The sequence below is a fragment of the Callorhinchus milii genome, unplaced genomic scaffold (genome assembly GCF_018977255.1).
Source record: "Callorhinchus milii isolate IMCB2004 unplaced genomic scaffold, IMCB_Cmil_1.0 Scaffold4, whole genome shotgun sequence".
Taxonomy (NCBI): domain Eukaryota; kingdom Metazoa; phylum Chordata; class Chondrichthyes; order Chimaeriformes; family Callorhinchidae; genus Callorhinchus; species Callorhinchus milii.
Genome location: NW_024704745.1, coordinates 61,090,138 through 61,105,455, shown reverse-complemented (window position 1 = coordinate 61,105,455; position 15,318 = coordinate 61,090,138). Strand labels below are relative to the sequence as shown.

Here is a 15,318-nt window from a genome sequence, read left to right as displayed (position 1 = left end):
ATAATGGAATAAAAGCAAACAAAAACAACTAAGTGGATTCTGTAAGAAAATAGTACAGTAAACAAGCAGATCCCAGATGAGAGTCTGAAAGATTTCTAGATTCTAATAATTTAGGGAACTGCACCACAGTGTCACAGCACATTGGAGCACTAAGGACACAAGAGAGTGAAGAGATGCAGTCTCAATTCCTTTCCCTTCACTGAATTCTCAACCTCAGGTGGGAAGATATCAAACAGAGAACAGATGCCAGCTGACTGAATAAGACAGAAATTGAAAAAGTCATTGGCAGGCTGCCAATGGCTAGCAGAACAGCAGCCTGGGAGTTGATCACTCATTTATTCCTCAACCAGAGGTAGTGCATGGCCTGCTAAATCCAGAAAACTAGATGGGAAATAAAATGATAATTTTGTTTTTTGTCAACACTATAAAGCAGTTGTTTCAAATCCACCTCAAAATTTAAGTGATTTAGTCCCCAGAACATTTTTTTTCTTACCACAACTGTATATTTTGTGGGATCTTCCTTTTGGGTAATGTGCAGCAAGCATCTCTGAAAATTACATCAAGAGAAACAAAGTGATCTGTACACCTTTAGCTTTTATTGTATCTTCTCTTGGACAACTTCAAAATCATGCTTCTAAAAAAATCTGAGTATAAACAGTTAGATATATCCCAAATTCCTGATGAACAGGATAGGAATGATATGAAGTTTTTTTATGCACTAATCTATCATTTCCAATTATATTTTATGGGTTCGTTCAAGGTCATACTAGTAACCAAGCAAAACATATCTCAAGGGACAATATTATCCCTAGAAATAGTTCCTATCAGTAAATCCATCAAGACTTACAAATCACCTCCAAGATATCTAAACTGATCACTTGATGCTGTCATGTTTATCTTGTTGGCATTGATGCAAAGAATTTAAAAGTGCACATTGTATAAGTGTACTTTGATGATTACTCAAATAATTACAGCAGCACATTTTTTTTAAAGAAAGATATACATAATTGATAATAGAGGAATTAAAATGAAGTGCAACATGCAACAATCCATAGGAAAGTTGGAAAAATTCCACTTGGGTCTAGTATTGTCTTAGCATTTCAAAGAGTGCATTTTCTAAGCATTTCAAAAAAATTCGCAAACTGTTGAATTCAGTTTTACCTTCGAAACCAGTATTCTGTAGTTCTTAAAGGAACTTGCAGAAAATCAGCTTCAAAATTAAGGACAAATCGCAATGAAAATTTAGTAAATTTTGGCTGAAGTGGAACTTTTACCTCATAATTATTACATAACATCACGTCATTTGTTTTCAGTGTATGCATCCACTGTGGTTCTAAAGAGAAGCGATTTATAAATAGTTGTCAAAGCTTTAAAACTAGAGCCTCATCAACTCCTCACGATGAAACTGGAAACTATGGGATTATGGGAATAGGTATCAGCCTGACTCAATTACAATACAATACAAATTACATTTGTATAGCGCTGGTCACGTCGGGAGGACGTCCCAAGGTGCAGGAGCTGGAGGAGAAACCGTTTATAGAGATGAAGTGGAGCGATGGGACAGATTGGATCTGACCCATTCAAGGACTGAAGCATGAAGGTTGAGGTAAGAGGAGAAGCAGTGAAGGAGGGTAGAGTGATCAACAGTAGCACTTTTGCTTGCCTCCGATTCAGAAGGTTGCGGATTCAAGCCCCACATTGTTAAATTGAAGTCACATAGACTAGGCTGACATTTCAATGCAGTGTTGGGGAAATACTGCATTGTCAAGTGGCGCCATCCTTTGGATGAGACATTGGAAACCGAGAGCTCGTCTGGAAGTTCAGGTGGATGTTATAGATCCCATGGCACCACCCAAAGAAGGGAGTTTCTCCTGGTAATGCTTGTCAAGAATCCCCGAGATATTGTTGATCATTCACTTCATAGTTGTTTCTGGAACATTCCTGTGCACAACTTGGCTGCCAAGTACACAGTGAAAATACACAGTCATGACACATTACAGTAAATCCATCTCAAATGTGGTTGGTGAACAATTGCATTTAGCATCAGCCACATATCATTGGAAAGAGCCAACCAAGCAGAAGAAAGGGAACATACATATAATTAGTCATATTATTTCTGTTCCCAGAAACAGCAATAGTGAAAAGAAAATTTTATACAAATCTTTGAAGTATTTTCAAGATCCCATCTGAGCCACTGTTAATTATTACATGATCCTGAAATCAATTCTTTGGTCCTCAGGTATAAATTGTAGCAATTGATGTGGATTAGCATACTTTTATAAAAAATAATCAATTGGATACACTGTGCTTACTTACTGAATTATCAAATGAACCAACAAACCAGGGACATGTAGAGACAGATCACTCGTATCTCACAAACCTTTATATTACAATTGACAGGATGTAGAGTATGAACAACCTGAGCCTTTGTCTAATTTGAATGTCAGCTGACAAGCAGACAGTTCGACGCACGGCAAGATAGGATAATGATCAAGAATATTTTTTTAAAAAGTCAAAATACGTTTCTCAGAGGTTCTGTACCAAATAGAGTCTTTCCATTGTCTGCTATTGGAACAAAAGAAAAGCTAAATAATGGAAGTGTAATGTAATATTGAACCATGGAAGTAACAATACTTTGACTCACCTCCGTAACATCCATAACTTTAATGGCTGCCAGTTGACCTGTTTTGACATGACGGCCCTAGAAAGAAACAAGAGAATGTCAGATTACAGAAAAACTTTCAACAAAGATGAATAACTTCAAGTATGATGGCTTGGCAAACAGACAAAATGGTTAAGGGAAATATAATAATAATCTTTGCATTTGATATAGTGCCTTATCACCTCTTCTAGATTCTCAAAGCGCTTCACAGGATATACTGCAAAGCGAATTGACTGTATATTTTGTGAGCAAAACATGGCAGTCAATTGCGCACAACAGTGTCCCACAAACAGTCGTGGATTGAGTGACCAAATTATTATTATATCTTTTTTAATTTTTAAGGGATTATTACCCCCAGAAGAGTAATCTACCAATCGACTATCAACCGGGTTCCTACTTACTGCTAGTTAAACAGAGGGGTGTGGAGTAAGGAAACTTGCCCAATGTTTGGCCCTGCTGGGAATCGAACCTAGGTCTTCTCGTTTGTGAAGCTTGCAACCACCACCATTAAATGTCTAATGTCATTTCACATAGACATTTCAAAGCACTTCACATTGTAGTGACAGTGCTTTTATAGATGAAGGCGGCAGCCAATTTGCACACAGCAATATCTTGGAAACTGCCACGAAGTTATCTGTTGTATTTGAACATTTTTTGATTCAAAACTGGTGTGTGATACATTAATGTGCTGATGATTGTTTGCAATCAGATTTATGAAAAGCACCAATAACTTTAGACAGCAAGGAAGGAGTTCAAATACACATGGTAGGAATAAACAAAACTACAGACTGTATCAAATAGAAGAAATCTATGAGGGTGGGGGAATAAAACTCAATTTTCAACATTCTTCAGTGTACAAATTTGTGGAATTCCTTAGCTCAGTGGTTAGAGCACTCGCTTTGCAAGCGAGAGACCTGAGTTCGATTCCTGGCAGGGTGAAACCTTGGGCAAGTTTCCTTACTCCACACGCCTGATAATAATCCCTCAAAAAAAACAATAATAAATTGGTCACTTCAATCCACGACTGTTTGTGGGACACTGCTGTGCGCAATTGGCTGCCGCATTTCGCCCACAAATATACAGTCAATTCATTTTACAGTCTATTCTGTGAAGCGCTTTGAGACGTCTAGAAGACGTGAAAAGCGCTATATCAAATGCAAGGATTAATAAATGATACTATTCATGTTCAGTTTGGTAATAGTTGTGTAACCAATATGAATTTAAGCAATCTCTGACTCTTGCCAATTATTGCACTTTCTTCCATCCTCCATATTAAAATGTATACCTCATTCATGGTGTTGAAACTGTTGCAAATGATCCTAAATCCCATCCCATGAGCAGTCATGGAGCAGGACTCCAAATAAAAGCGTGGATTTACACACCATTTGCATTCTTTGCAGAACAATGCACAATGGATAATTGTATTGTTTCAACAACCCTAAAGGCCTACTTTTATTTTTAATAAAAAGGGATTGGAGGAAGAATACAACCATGACCTAGAGCATTTCAAGACTTCTTGAATTTGAATTGGATAATCCTTGTGAAGATATGGTTCTTTACTACTTGTCACATGATGATAATAATCTTGCATCAGGTATAGCACCTTTCAAGTCAGGTGGAGATCACCAAGTGCTTCACAGGATATGCTGCAATAGTGTGCTTTGTGGGCAAACTCAGCAGTCAAGTTGCTCACAGCATTGTCCCACAAACAGCAGTGAAGTGAATGACCAATTCTGTTTGGGGGTTTGTTGGCCAGGACATTCAGAGAAACTTTTGGAGTGTCACGAGATTTTTAACATCCTCCTGGTTTAATGTTTCATCCAAAGGATGTCACCTCCAGCAATGCAGCCCACCCCTAGCACTGCACTGGAGTGTCAGTTTAGACTAAATTAGTTCCAAGCCCCGACTTGGGGCTTGAACCAACAACCTTCTGACTCAGAGGATTGAGTGTTGATCCAGGCGGGGGGAGTGAAGGAAAAAAGGGAATAGAAATCCCATTGGATTTTTATTGGACGTATTTAATTGAACACAGAATCCAATACAAAAAGTTGGCTGGTGAGCAGGAAAGCTGCAAGCATTCTCAAGACATACCTCTTTGACCTCACTTTCAATCACCTTTCCCCTTCCATTCCCCTTGGCTTCCACCCCCAGCTTGAGTTCCCAGCCAGCAGTATTCAGCATTTTAAGACATTCTCCCAGTATGAAAGGCACGATATAAATATAAACTGCATTGTACTGTGAATAGAGTCTATAGTGCAATCGTATTGTAAGCACATTTGTGTTTTAGTGAAGTGCATTATAATGGGGCTGAACTGTATGCATCCATCACTGACTGATAAAAACTAACCTGTGAAACAAATGGGTGTATTTTACATGGGAAATGTGGGAACAGTATAGGTTTTGCTTTATTGACTGACTTGAGGTTTGGGGAAATCAAGATACACAGCTTTCCTTCGGGAGTTAAGAATAGGTGAGGGGTAGAATTAAATCTATGAAAGAATAGGTTTTGCAGAGACTGCAAAAAAAAAAGCAGCTTGCTTTTCTACTCTTACTTTAGAATTTAAGCCAAAATTATATAAATGAGATGGCAGCCATCCCTTTTTTCCCCTCCAAGTTCCCTGAATAGGGATTCTTTCAAATTGTACCCTCCTTGCTTGGTCACACGCAGAGAGACAGCAACAACAACTTGTATTTATATAGCGCCCCTCACACAGGGTAGCATCTCAAAGATACTCGCTCATTTCTTCCCAACTATTTTTTACTAGGCCGCCTGTAGCAAATTGGCTATCTGAGACACAGTGCTTGTAGACATGTTTATTTCATACCAGAAATGGTAAATTAGATTATAATGCTTTCAATTTGGAGGTGGATTATCTTCCCACATTCTGGCAAAAGGAACATGCTTTATGTTGCTAAGTCTCCAACATCATAATGTTCGGGACACTGATTCAGACTAGAAACTTGGGAGTATGGATTTTCCTCAGATAAAGGCAGAAGTCCACAGTTATATAACTGCACTCCCCTGCCTTCAAAATTATGCATGTGTTGTAGATTCTGCCTCTTTCTCCCTGCAGGAGAGCATTCTGGACGCATTGTAAACTTTGGAACCTCATAGGGTGCGGAAATAAAACTACAATCCTTATGTGAAATTAGACATTGCTTCTAAACTACAGATCTGATACTTGTAATTACCTTAATTCAAGAGGTCACTACCAATTTGAAGTATATACCAATCTGAAGTATATTCCACTTCTATCTCACTCCCCCGCAACCCCCCCCCCCCACCACCCTCCACCTCACCATCCCCAACAAATCCTAGTACTCAAGCAGTAAGATACCACAATGAGAATTTATACTGCTTGGCTCACTCTTTAAAACCAAAAGAGTAGTAAAACCAGGTTAGCTTAAGATCATAAATTATACAACCATATGGTGGGCTTTCACAGATGTCGAGCTTAGATCTATACAAATCTGCTTAATTTACAGGCAGACACTTAGCCCAATCTAATGGTAGGGATGACAGATTGCCTTAGCAGTTTTGACACTCCACTGCTTGACATCATTTTCTCTCAAACACCCAATAATCAAGCCAGAGAAGCATTTAGTCGATAAAAGTCCACTGTGTACAGAGTGCATGTGTTTTTCAATTGTTCATACACAAGAACCTCCTTTGTGTGAAATTTTCATTCCTCCCTGCCTTTACCCATGAACAAAATAAGAAACAATTGAAGTATTTCTCTCTATGAAAACTTGGGTATGATATTATAGCAATTATGAATTCAAGTTATGTCAATATTTGGTTAAAATTGTATATATGTACTCTAATCAAGTTTGTTTTCAATATCATTATATTTTAAATGTGATGGATTAAAACAATTATATTAAATACAATTCTCTCAGCAGGTATTGCTCTGAATGTCAAAATAATGCAGCCAACTAAATAAAATGTGACTTTCAAAACCTAATTTTCTCCTCTCACCTACGACTTTAACGATACCATGTTAACCTGAACATCAACAACAAAATTACATTTGTATAGTGCCTTTCACGTCGGGAGGACGCCCCAAAGCCCTGGACAGTATTTCAGCATTTCAGACCCGAGCTGGGGTCGGGGGCAGGAGAAGGGAGGGGAAGGGAAGGGAAGTGACCGATGGCATGGTCGAAGAGGAGGGTTTTGAAGCAGGACTTGAAGGAGGCTCAGGAGGGGGTGAGGCAGAGTGATTGGGGGATGGAATTCCAGAGGTTGGGGGCAGAGTGGCTGAAGACTCTCCCACCAATGGTGGGGCGGGTGGGTTGGGGGACGTGGAGCAGGCCAGAGGGGGCTGAGCAGAGGGAGAGGGCAGGTTGGTTGGGGGTTAGGAGGTCATAGAGGTAGGGTGGGGCGAGGCCATGGAGGGCTTTGTAGGTGAGGACCAGAATCTTGAACTGGATCCTCTGAAGGTTAGAGAGCCAATGGAGTCAGGCGAGAATGGGGGAGATGGGGTCACGGAGTTTGGTGCAGGAGAGGACACGGGCTGCAGAGTTCTGGATTATCTGCAGCCTGTGGAGGGAGGAGTTGGAAAGGCCGACAAGCAGGGAAGACTGCTTTGTGTAGTTGAAAATAGAATTGAGTGCAAAAAGGAGCAATGTCACATGAGTAGCACATATGGTACAGGGATTCCTTAAAGGGGAAGTTTCCCTCTAAAAATTCCAAACAGTAGGTGTATCTAATCCTAGTGTGTGAAGCATAAGGAGAATGAGGAATTGCAAGCATAATGAGAACAAACGTTTTGGTTATTTTAACAGTTACGATAGAAAACAATCAAAACTATCCCATTTCTCTCCGTCTCCGCAGCCCCCCCACCCCCCCATAAAGATAACAGGATATCTTCAACAAACAATCCACCACAGCTGAAGCAAAATTGCTCACTCAATTTCAAGTAATGATTCAGCTTTTGAACAGTTCAGAAAATTACTATGTAGGAATAACAGACATAGAGAAGATTAGAAGACACATTAGTGACTAATACAGCATTGGATTATAAATTATCAGTCCCAAGTCTCATTTTGCTCCTATTTAAGGACCAGCAGTTAAAATTACCTGAATATTTAGGGCATTACTTCTATTCTATGATCCATGTACTCTGCTTTGCCTCTTTCAAAGTTTCACAATTAATTTTAACATTCATGCACACATGTCCCTTCACTGACTGGATGACGAGGTAGCACATCAGTAATGTCAATAGGTTTGAGTGTCCAACTACAATTACCTAAAAAGGTTTTTTTTCTTCGGGGTGTTTAAAGAAGAAAAAGCAAAGTTCCTGTTCAAGGGACACTGAAGTAGACAGCAAGAGTCACTTAATATCCATAGCTGCTCCTATCATGAGCAGTCTAGGCAGAGGCAAATCAAGGTAATGCAGGGAAAAAAATTGGGTCAGCTGGATGTCTGACACTTGTGGAAATTAGCATGCTTAAGAGTATCCAAAACAAATTAAATGCTCCATGAATCCCACCTATTCATGAAAATTCCAAAGATATTTATTGGAATAGAATGCGCACTCTCTCCCCGGAGGGACACAAAGCGTATTAAGCAAAGGTTAGCAAGAGCCACGGCTTGGGACCCCAAAGTATGTGTGTGTTGGGGTACAGCTGGAGTGCATTGAAAGCAGTGTCTGGCAAGCTTCCTGCTGCTTGTTCAGCTAGGACTATTCTATCTATTAGAGCTTTGGCTTGTAGAGTAAAATGAAGATGAGTGGGAAGAATCCTTGCCCCCAGTGATTGGTCTGCCCTTGAAAGTCTTGCCAATGAGCCAACCTGGCTGTGCTGTCACCAGGACTGGAGTACTGGAGACCTGTCTGGCTCAGGTTCTGGATTACCAAGGCCAGAAATTAAGGATATGTAAACTACATATTCATAGCAGTTTTCCCTCAATATATAAAGGGAGTATGTATAATAATAATATATGAACAGAAAGCATTCTCTCCAGATCTTTCTTCCCCTTTAAAGTACATGGTGTATTGCTCTGCTGCATCGCAATAGAATCCTCCAAAAGTAGACCCAACTGTACATCTTGTACACTTCCCAAAAAATGTAGCAGAGGAGTTAGTATTGCTGAACAGCAGCCAGCTTCTCTTACAAAGCTCTCCTTTCAACATTTTTCCCTTTTATTCCCTAACCAATGGAACAGGCAGGTGACCCAACCCTGGGCCCCTCAATACTGCTCCAAAACAAACTACCGGATTGACATGGGGCAATTTGCCCACTGATTTCCCTTCCATTTGTGTGAGGGTACCCCTTCTCAATTGTCCAGCAAAGTTCAGGAAATTCTAGCTTATTTTACTATACAGAAAAGTGTAACTCATTTTATTTCCCTCCCCACCAGAAGGTGCTGATACAATTCCACAAGTCCAAACCCCTTCCAATACAATTCTCAAATGGCTATTTATTACGTGGGACTCCATACAATAAACATTACACTCAGAATCAAATCAGTCCTCTGTGGCAGTTTTAGTGTCCAGTTCCTATGCCAGGCATGGTCACAAAACTCCAAGACATAGCTAATAGTAATAATAATCCTTGCATTTGATAAGAGCGCCTTATCACATCTTCGAGACATCTCAAGGTGCATCACAGAATATACTATAAAGTGGATTGACTGTGTATTTAGTGAGCGAAAAATTCTGTGTACCAGCCTGACTCATCAGTGACTGGTGGCTGGAACTCTTCCCATGGTATCCTGGTACACTATACAGGATACAGGACGTGTTTTTTTTTTACATAATGAACAGATTTCTATTTTCCAACAATTAAGAACATTTGTTCAGTAGAAAGAAACTAATAAGCAAAGTTCAACAGGTGTACATTGCATAAATCCATTGGGAGGGCAGCTCCCTCTGCTCAGCAGAATCAAGTTCTTCTGCGCAGCCAGGAGTGAAAAGAGCAGAGAGTGAAAACATGTAGAGGCAAACAAAGATGACTTTGATACCGCTAGAGTGCAGAACTACAATTTTTGACTGGACTTAAAATAGCCCAGAGGAAATGTTGCAACTCTGCTGCCTTTAAAACAAAGGTGATAGACATTAACCCTTTAATTTGATGTAACCACGATTGAAGGTTAAAGAGACAATTATTCAATCCAAATCATAACACCACAAACTTATTGTCTTGAAGATGCAGTGTCTTATATATGCTGTCAGGCGGAAAAATTAGATAGAAAAGAGTCTGCCCCAAATACAGTTAGCTTTTACAGGCTCTCACTCAGGGTTACCTCCTCAATATTACTCGCCTCCACCACTACCTCTGAGTCAGGTTGCTGAGACCATCATCCACATCTGCATCACGTTCAGGCTAGATTATTCCAACACCCTGCTCACCAGACTCCTCCCTACACATCCAGAACTCTGCATCCTCTCAGGCAAGCCAATCACCCTCATCCACTGTTTCCATCCCAGGGGATCGAATTCAAGGGTTCGTCCCACCTTACCCCATTACCCGACTGCCCCAGCCACTCCAACCCTCAGCAAGCATTAGCCTTCATGTGAACAACAACAACAAGAAGCATTTCTATAGTGCCCCTTATGCAGGGTAGCATCCCAGAGCGGTTTGAGTGCCCCCATCTGATTGACTCAGTGGGCAAGCTTTCAGTCATTTTACCCCTGCTTTCTGGAACTCCATCCCAAAGTCCCTTCACCTTGTCCCCTCCATCCCTTCAAAACCCACTATCAGTTGAATCTTTTCAACCACACTAACAGTCGTCCTGTTTCCACCTACCACATGCACTCAGGCTCGCAGTCTCAGCTGTGCAAAGTGCTTTGAGACATCGTCCTGACATTAAAAGTTGCTTTATATATATGTAAATTGTAAGAAAACGTGGCTTTTTTTTTCCTGTTGTCCCTTGCTCTTCAGGAATCAATTTCTGTCAATCAAAGAGCCAGAAATCTAGGTCAAGCAGCAGAGGTCAGATTCCCCTGATGGCCGAGCGGTAAAGGCACCAATGGCTGGTGCTAGGCTTGATAACCATGAATTGTAGTAGCTTGAATCTTTCTTTGTTCTGGGTCAAGTGGTATCTGTCAATCTCTGTACACTGCCATTGTATCTGTTGTTGGGTTGCAAATTGACAGTGTACCTCGATAAGGAAGTGGAAAAATTATAGCTCCCCTCCTGATTGCGTACGTGAACATTATGGAGAAGGGAATTAGAGCAGCGATCACTCTAGCTATCTGGACAGAAGGCTGTGGAAAGGGGCAAATGGAATGGGTTTTCTTTGTTGTCTGATATTAACTTGCAAGTTTGTCAAGAGATTAACAGCAGCTAGAAATAAATCTTAACTTCTAAATTGATAGAACTCACCAAAACAGCGGAATTCACCTATTGCAGTAACATTTAATACAGTGCTTTATAGTAATGAACAAAAAACAAATCAATATTTTTTTACCCAATTTTGCTCCATATGCTACTATGATAACCAACTGTACCTGTTGTATCTGCAGATACAGATATAGTAGTACAGATATCTGCTGTACTACTATATTGTTTCTGTTGTACAAACCAAGATCCTTACACAATTAAATTACTGGTTACATCACCACAGAAGCCATTCTTTTACTCTTTGAAGCATTTTTGGAGATGAGCCAAGGGAATTCAGATCACTGATCTAGTGCCCAAGTACCCAGGATGAAAACCTCAAAAATGTATCTGATGTGGTTCATCTTTAAAATGACTGTTATACCCATTTGAACAAAATACTGAACAAATGTCAAATCACCAGAATTAGTTTATGAAGCTACAGAATGTTCAAACCACACTCATTCCAAGAAGCTCCAAAACTTAAAATTTAGTTCTTCTAGACTATTTTCATCAACTTTGGGGGGAGGTAGGGGGGCTCTCTTCGCTTTGCTTTCCAATTACCTAATCAAAGCTAACTAAAGCCTGTAACCATTTTCCTCCCATAAAAGACAGAGCTCCGAGGCTTGACTGCTACATACAAGACACAAATATAGACTTCATTCCACTCCTTTTCCAAAAATAAGATTACTGTATTCCAGCATGAGAAAAACAAACTTGTCTATAACAAGTGAATTCAGCTCAAAGCAGCTTAGACATTCGTGTGTTTGACAAAAATTGCTTTAAGCAGCAACATATTGTCGAAGATAAATTGGACATATATTATTCTTATAAATGTTCCAATTCAAGAATTGATTTAACAAAATAGGGAAGTCAAAAATTGTAACTTTTCAGAAAAAAGTTAAAGATGAGTACTGCAGGAGTCGATGTACAAATGACTTGCACGAGGGTATCCCAAGTAAAATCTTCAAGTTTGCCAATACCGCAAAATACACCATCACATGACAAGAACATCACAAATTAATGATGAGTACAGTCTCAGATTCACAGGAGACTTTTTGATGCTCCTTTGTTAGATCCAACCAACCATACTGCCTTTCCGCAGCGTATCAAGTGGTTTTTCAGTAGTTCAATGCCTTCGTCTCCATCTTCTTGCCTGATAACCCATTCCAGCAGTTGATTATCCTCCATGTAAAGAAATAACTACTTTGTTGTTCATCCAAACTTATCCTTCTCAGGCCCCCAACCTGTACCAAAAGCCTGAATCATGTCTTTGGCACTGCTAATTTTATTATACTTCCCATCATCTCTCTCCTATCTCCCCTTCCCATTTCCCACTCTGCTTCGGTTTTCACCATGTCTTTGTAAAGCACTAAATACATTATCCTACATTAAAGACACTATAGAAATGCAAATTATTAATGTCAAACATTCACCTCACTGGCAGCACACTCCATAAGGTCCAGGTCATTTAGAACTATGCAGTCCATATAATAATAATAATAATCCTTGCATTTGATATAGCACTTTTCACGTCTTTTAGACGTCTCAAAGCACTTCACAGAATATGCTGTAAAGTGAATTGACCGTATATTTGTATATTAATAATCCTTGCATCTGGTATAGTGCCTTTTATGTCTGGAGAACATTGCAAAGCACTTCACAGGATTTTACTGTGAAGTAGAGTGACTATATTTGCGGGCGAATGTGGCAGCCAATATACAAATCACAGAGTCCCACAAACAGCCATGGATTAGAGGGGATCTTATAGAAACCTATAAGATCATCAAAGGGCATGATAGAGTAGATAGTGGGAGATTCCCCTGGTTGGAGAAACTAAAACCAGGGGTCACAACCTTAAAATCAGAGGCCAGCCCTTTCGCACTGAGTTGAGGAAGAACTTCTTCACTCAAAGGGTGGTGAATGTATGGAACTCACTTCCCCAAAGGGCTGTTGACGCTCAGTCCTTGAATACATTCAAGACTGAGATAGATTTCTTATTGCAAAGGGGATTAAGGGATATGGGGATAAGGCAGGGTTAGGTTATTAGCTGGAGTTAGATTAGAAGATCAGCCATGATTGAATGGTGGGTCAGGCTCGAAGAGCCGAATGGCCTACTCCTGCTCCTACATGTTATGCTACACTAGACTTCATATCCTCAAAGTCCTTGATCCACCCCACCTATCTCCACCCGTCAATTCCCCCTCCCCCCATCCCCACCCACAGCTGCTTGGTCTGTGCCCAGTTATCCTACCTCAACTGGAATTTCAATAGAGTGCCATAGTTCACATAAGCACCTGTAAGTGAAAGGGGGAAAGCAACTCAGCCTGGGATCAATATAAGCATGAAAATAAACGCCAGAAAAAATGCTTTCAGCAATCATGAGTTTAGCCACTATGCATTCACTAAGAGCCTCACAAAATACCTCAGCTCTGCATTCATTCCCTGTCTTCAAAGTCCAGTTAAAAACCTCCTCTTCAACCATGCTTTTGATAACTTCCTCTTATTTCCCTCTCCTGGGCTGCCCATCTTGTTCATGGTTGCATATCATCCATTTAAAGCACTTTGAGATGTTTTCCTATAAAACTCTACACTGAGCTATCATTGCTCTCCTCTGCCTCTAGGGCCCAGACAGATGTTGCAGTGACCAGAAAGAACTAAGTGCAGTAACTCTAGTGCAGCCTGACTGGAGCATTGCACAGATTCAGTACAACTTCTGGGGAACTGAACTAAACTGACTTAGCAACATAGCCAGTATCTCATTTGCTCAGTTTCCTGCAAACTCACACTCGACATAGTAAGCAATAGGTCAACTAACAAAACCTAATATTTTCAACTTCCTAGTGCATTTTTTTTCATGCAGATGGCCAGTGAGTGTCTTGACACATTTAGTGATGGCTGTTTCACAGCTAAGTCCAAACTTATTTCATTCCTGGTGGAAAGAGTTCAGTCTCGGCTGTGATGCATTCTACAACTGAATGGTGTGCCAACATTCACTGTCAAGTGCACAATGGCCACTTGTTGGGTTGATTTATGACCTCACTTCCATGCGCCTAAGTGCCTAAGTCTGGCGCAGTTGGTAGCATCCTCCAAGTCCCATGTCGAGATTTTGAACTCATAACCTTGGCTGACACTCCATTGCAGTGCTGGGGATGTGTTGCATTGTTGGAGGTGCCGTTCTTCAGATAAGACATTAAACCAAAGTCCCATCTACCTGTTCAGGTGGAGGTTAATGATCCCATGGTACTATTTAAAAGAAAAAGGAAATTTCTCCCAGCGTCCTAGCCAACAATTACCCAAATAAAATTGATCATTTACTTCAAGGCTGAATGTGGGACATTGTTGCACGTAAATTGGTTGTCACTCTCACCTACAAAACACAGTTGCTATACTTCACAGTGAATCTAATAAAGCACTTAAGAGACATCCTTCTGATGTGAATGGCACTATATCAAATTCATGAATTATTATTAAGTGAATTACAGTGCTATCCTGCGTGGCGGACACTATAGAAGTGCAAGTTGCTGTTGTTGTTACTACCACATATGTAGTTCCTTTACTTTCTCAGCCTTTCGGGAGAGTCTTAAGAAATTTCACCCAGAGGTCAGTATATTCTTCATAATACTATATCTGATGGTTCCAACAGTGCACCACCCATAGATAAAAAATCTTTACTGTATTTCCTATTCACCATCTTCAAAACATTATTGAAAGCAGACAATGTCCATGCACAAATGAAAAAAGCATTCCTTACTTTCCGGTTGGGTATGTTTTTTTTCCTCCATTTTTTAAACATGCATTCCAGCAGTACGAGATTATCTGCAACTTGTTTATGTTTAGAGCAATAAGCACATTTCAATAATCATCCGGTTTAGAAAAATGAGTTTCATCCACGAATACATTCAGTGCTAAGGTCTAAGAAGTATCTAATGTTTGGACACACAATGTTCATAACACATCATGGCATCATAGCACATATCTGTGTTATATCCAACACTTTTTTGTACAATCAAAGTTAAGCTGTGCGATCCTATTTTCATTGACATGGGTACACTGGGCACAATGTCTGGTCTTTATACAATTTTACTGGAGCAGAGTTGTCCAATATGTTAACTATTTGCCACATGTGGCGAATTGGGAATCCAGATGTGGCAAAAGTACATTTTTCATTAGTAAATAAAAAGAGTAACAGACATCATTGTTAGCCATATGATCTCAATACTCACATTTGTATGATTTATATATGTGTATTTTGAGTTTTTTGTGCGTTTGATGGTAAAATTGCAAGATGATAAGCAAGATGTACAAGTACTTTTTGATCATCGTGTGTGCTT

The 15,318-nt window shown here is 40.0% G+C and overlaps 1 protein-coding gene across 4 annotated transcripts in view; it reads right to left on the bottom strand.

Annotated features, from left to right (window-relative positions):
- LOC103172499 (mitogen-activated protein kinase kinase kinase kinase 4) overlaps positions 1 to 15,318 on the bottom strand; it is a 176,124-nt gene that overhangs the window by 87,005 nt on the left and 73,801 nt on the right. For all 4 annotated transcript variants that reach the window (XM_007885251.2, XM_007885265.2, XM_007885258.2 and 1 more), the window contains exon 3: positions 2,645 to 2,701. In XM_007885251.2, coding sequence (XP_007883442.1) covers positions 2,645 to 2,701 — 57 coding nt within the window. The remainder of the gene's footprint in view (positions 1 to 2,644; positions 2,702 to 15,318) is intronic.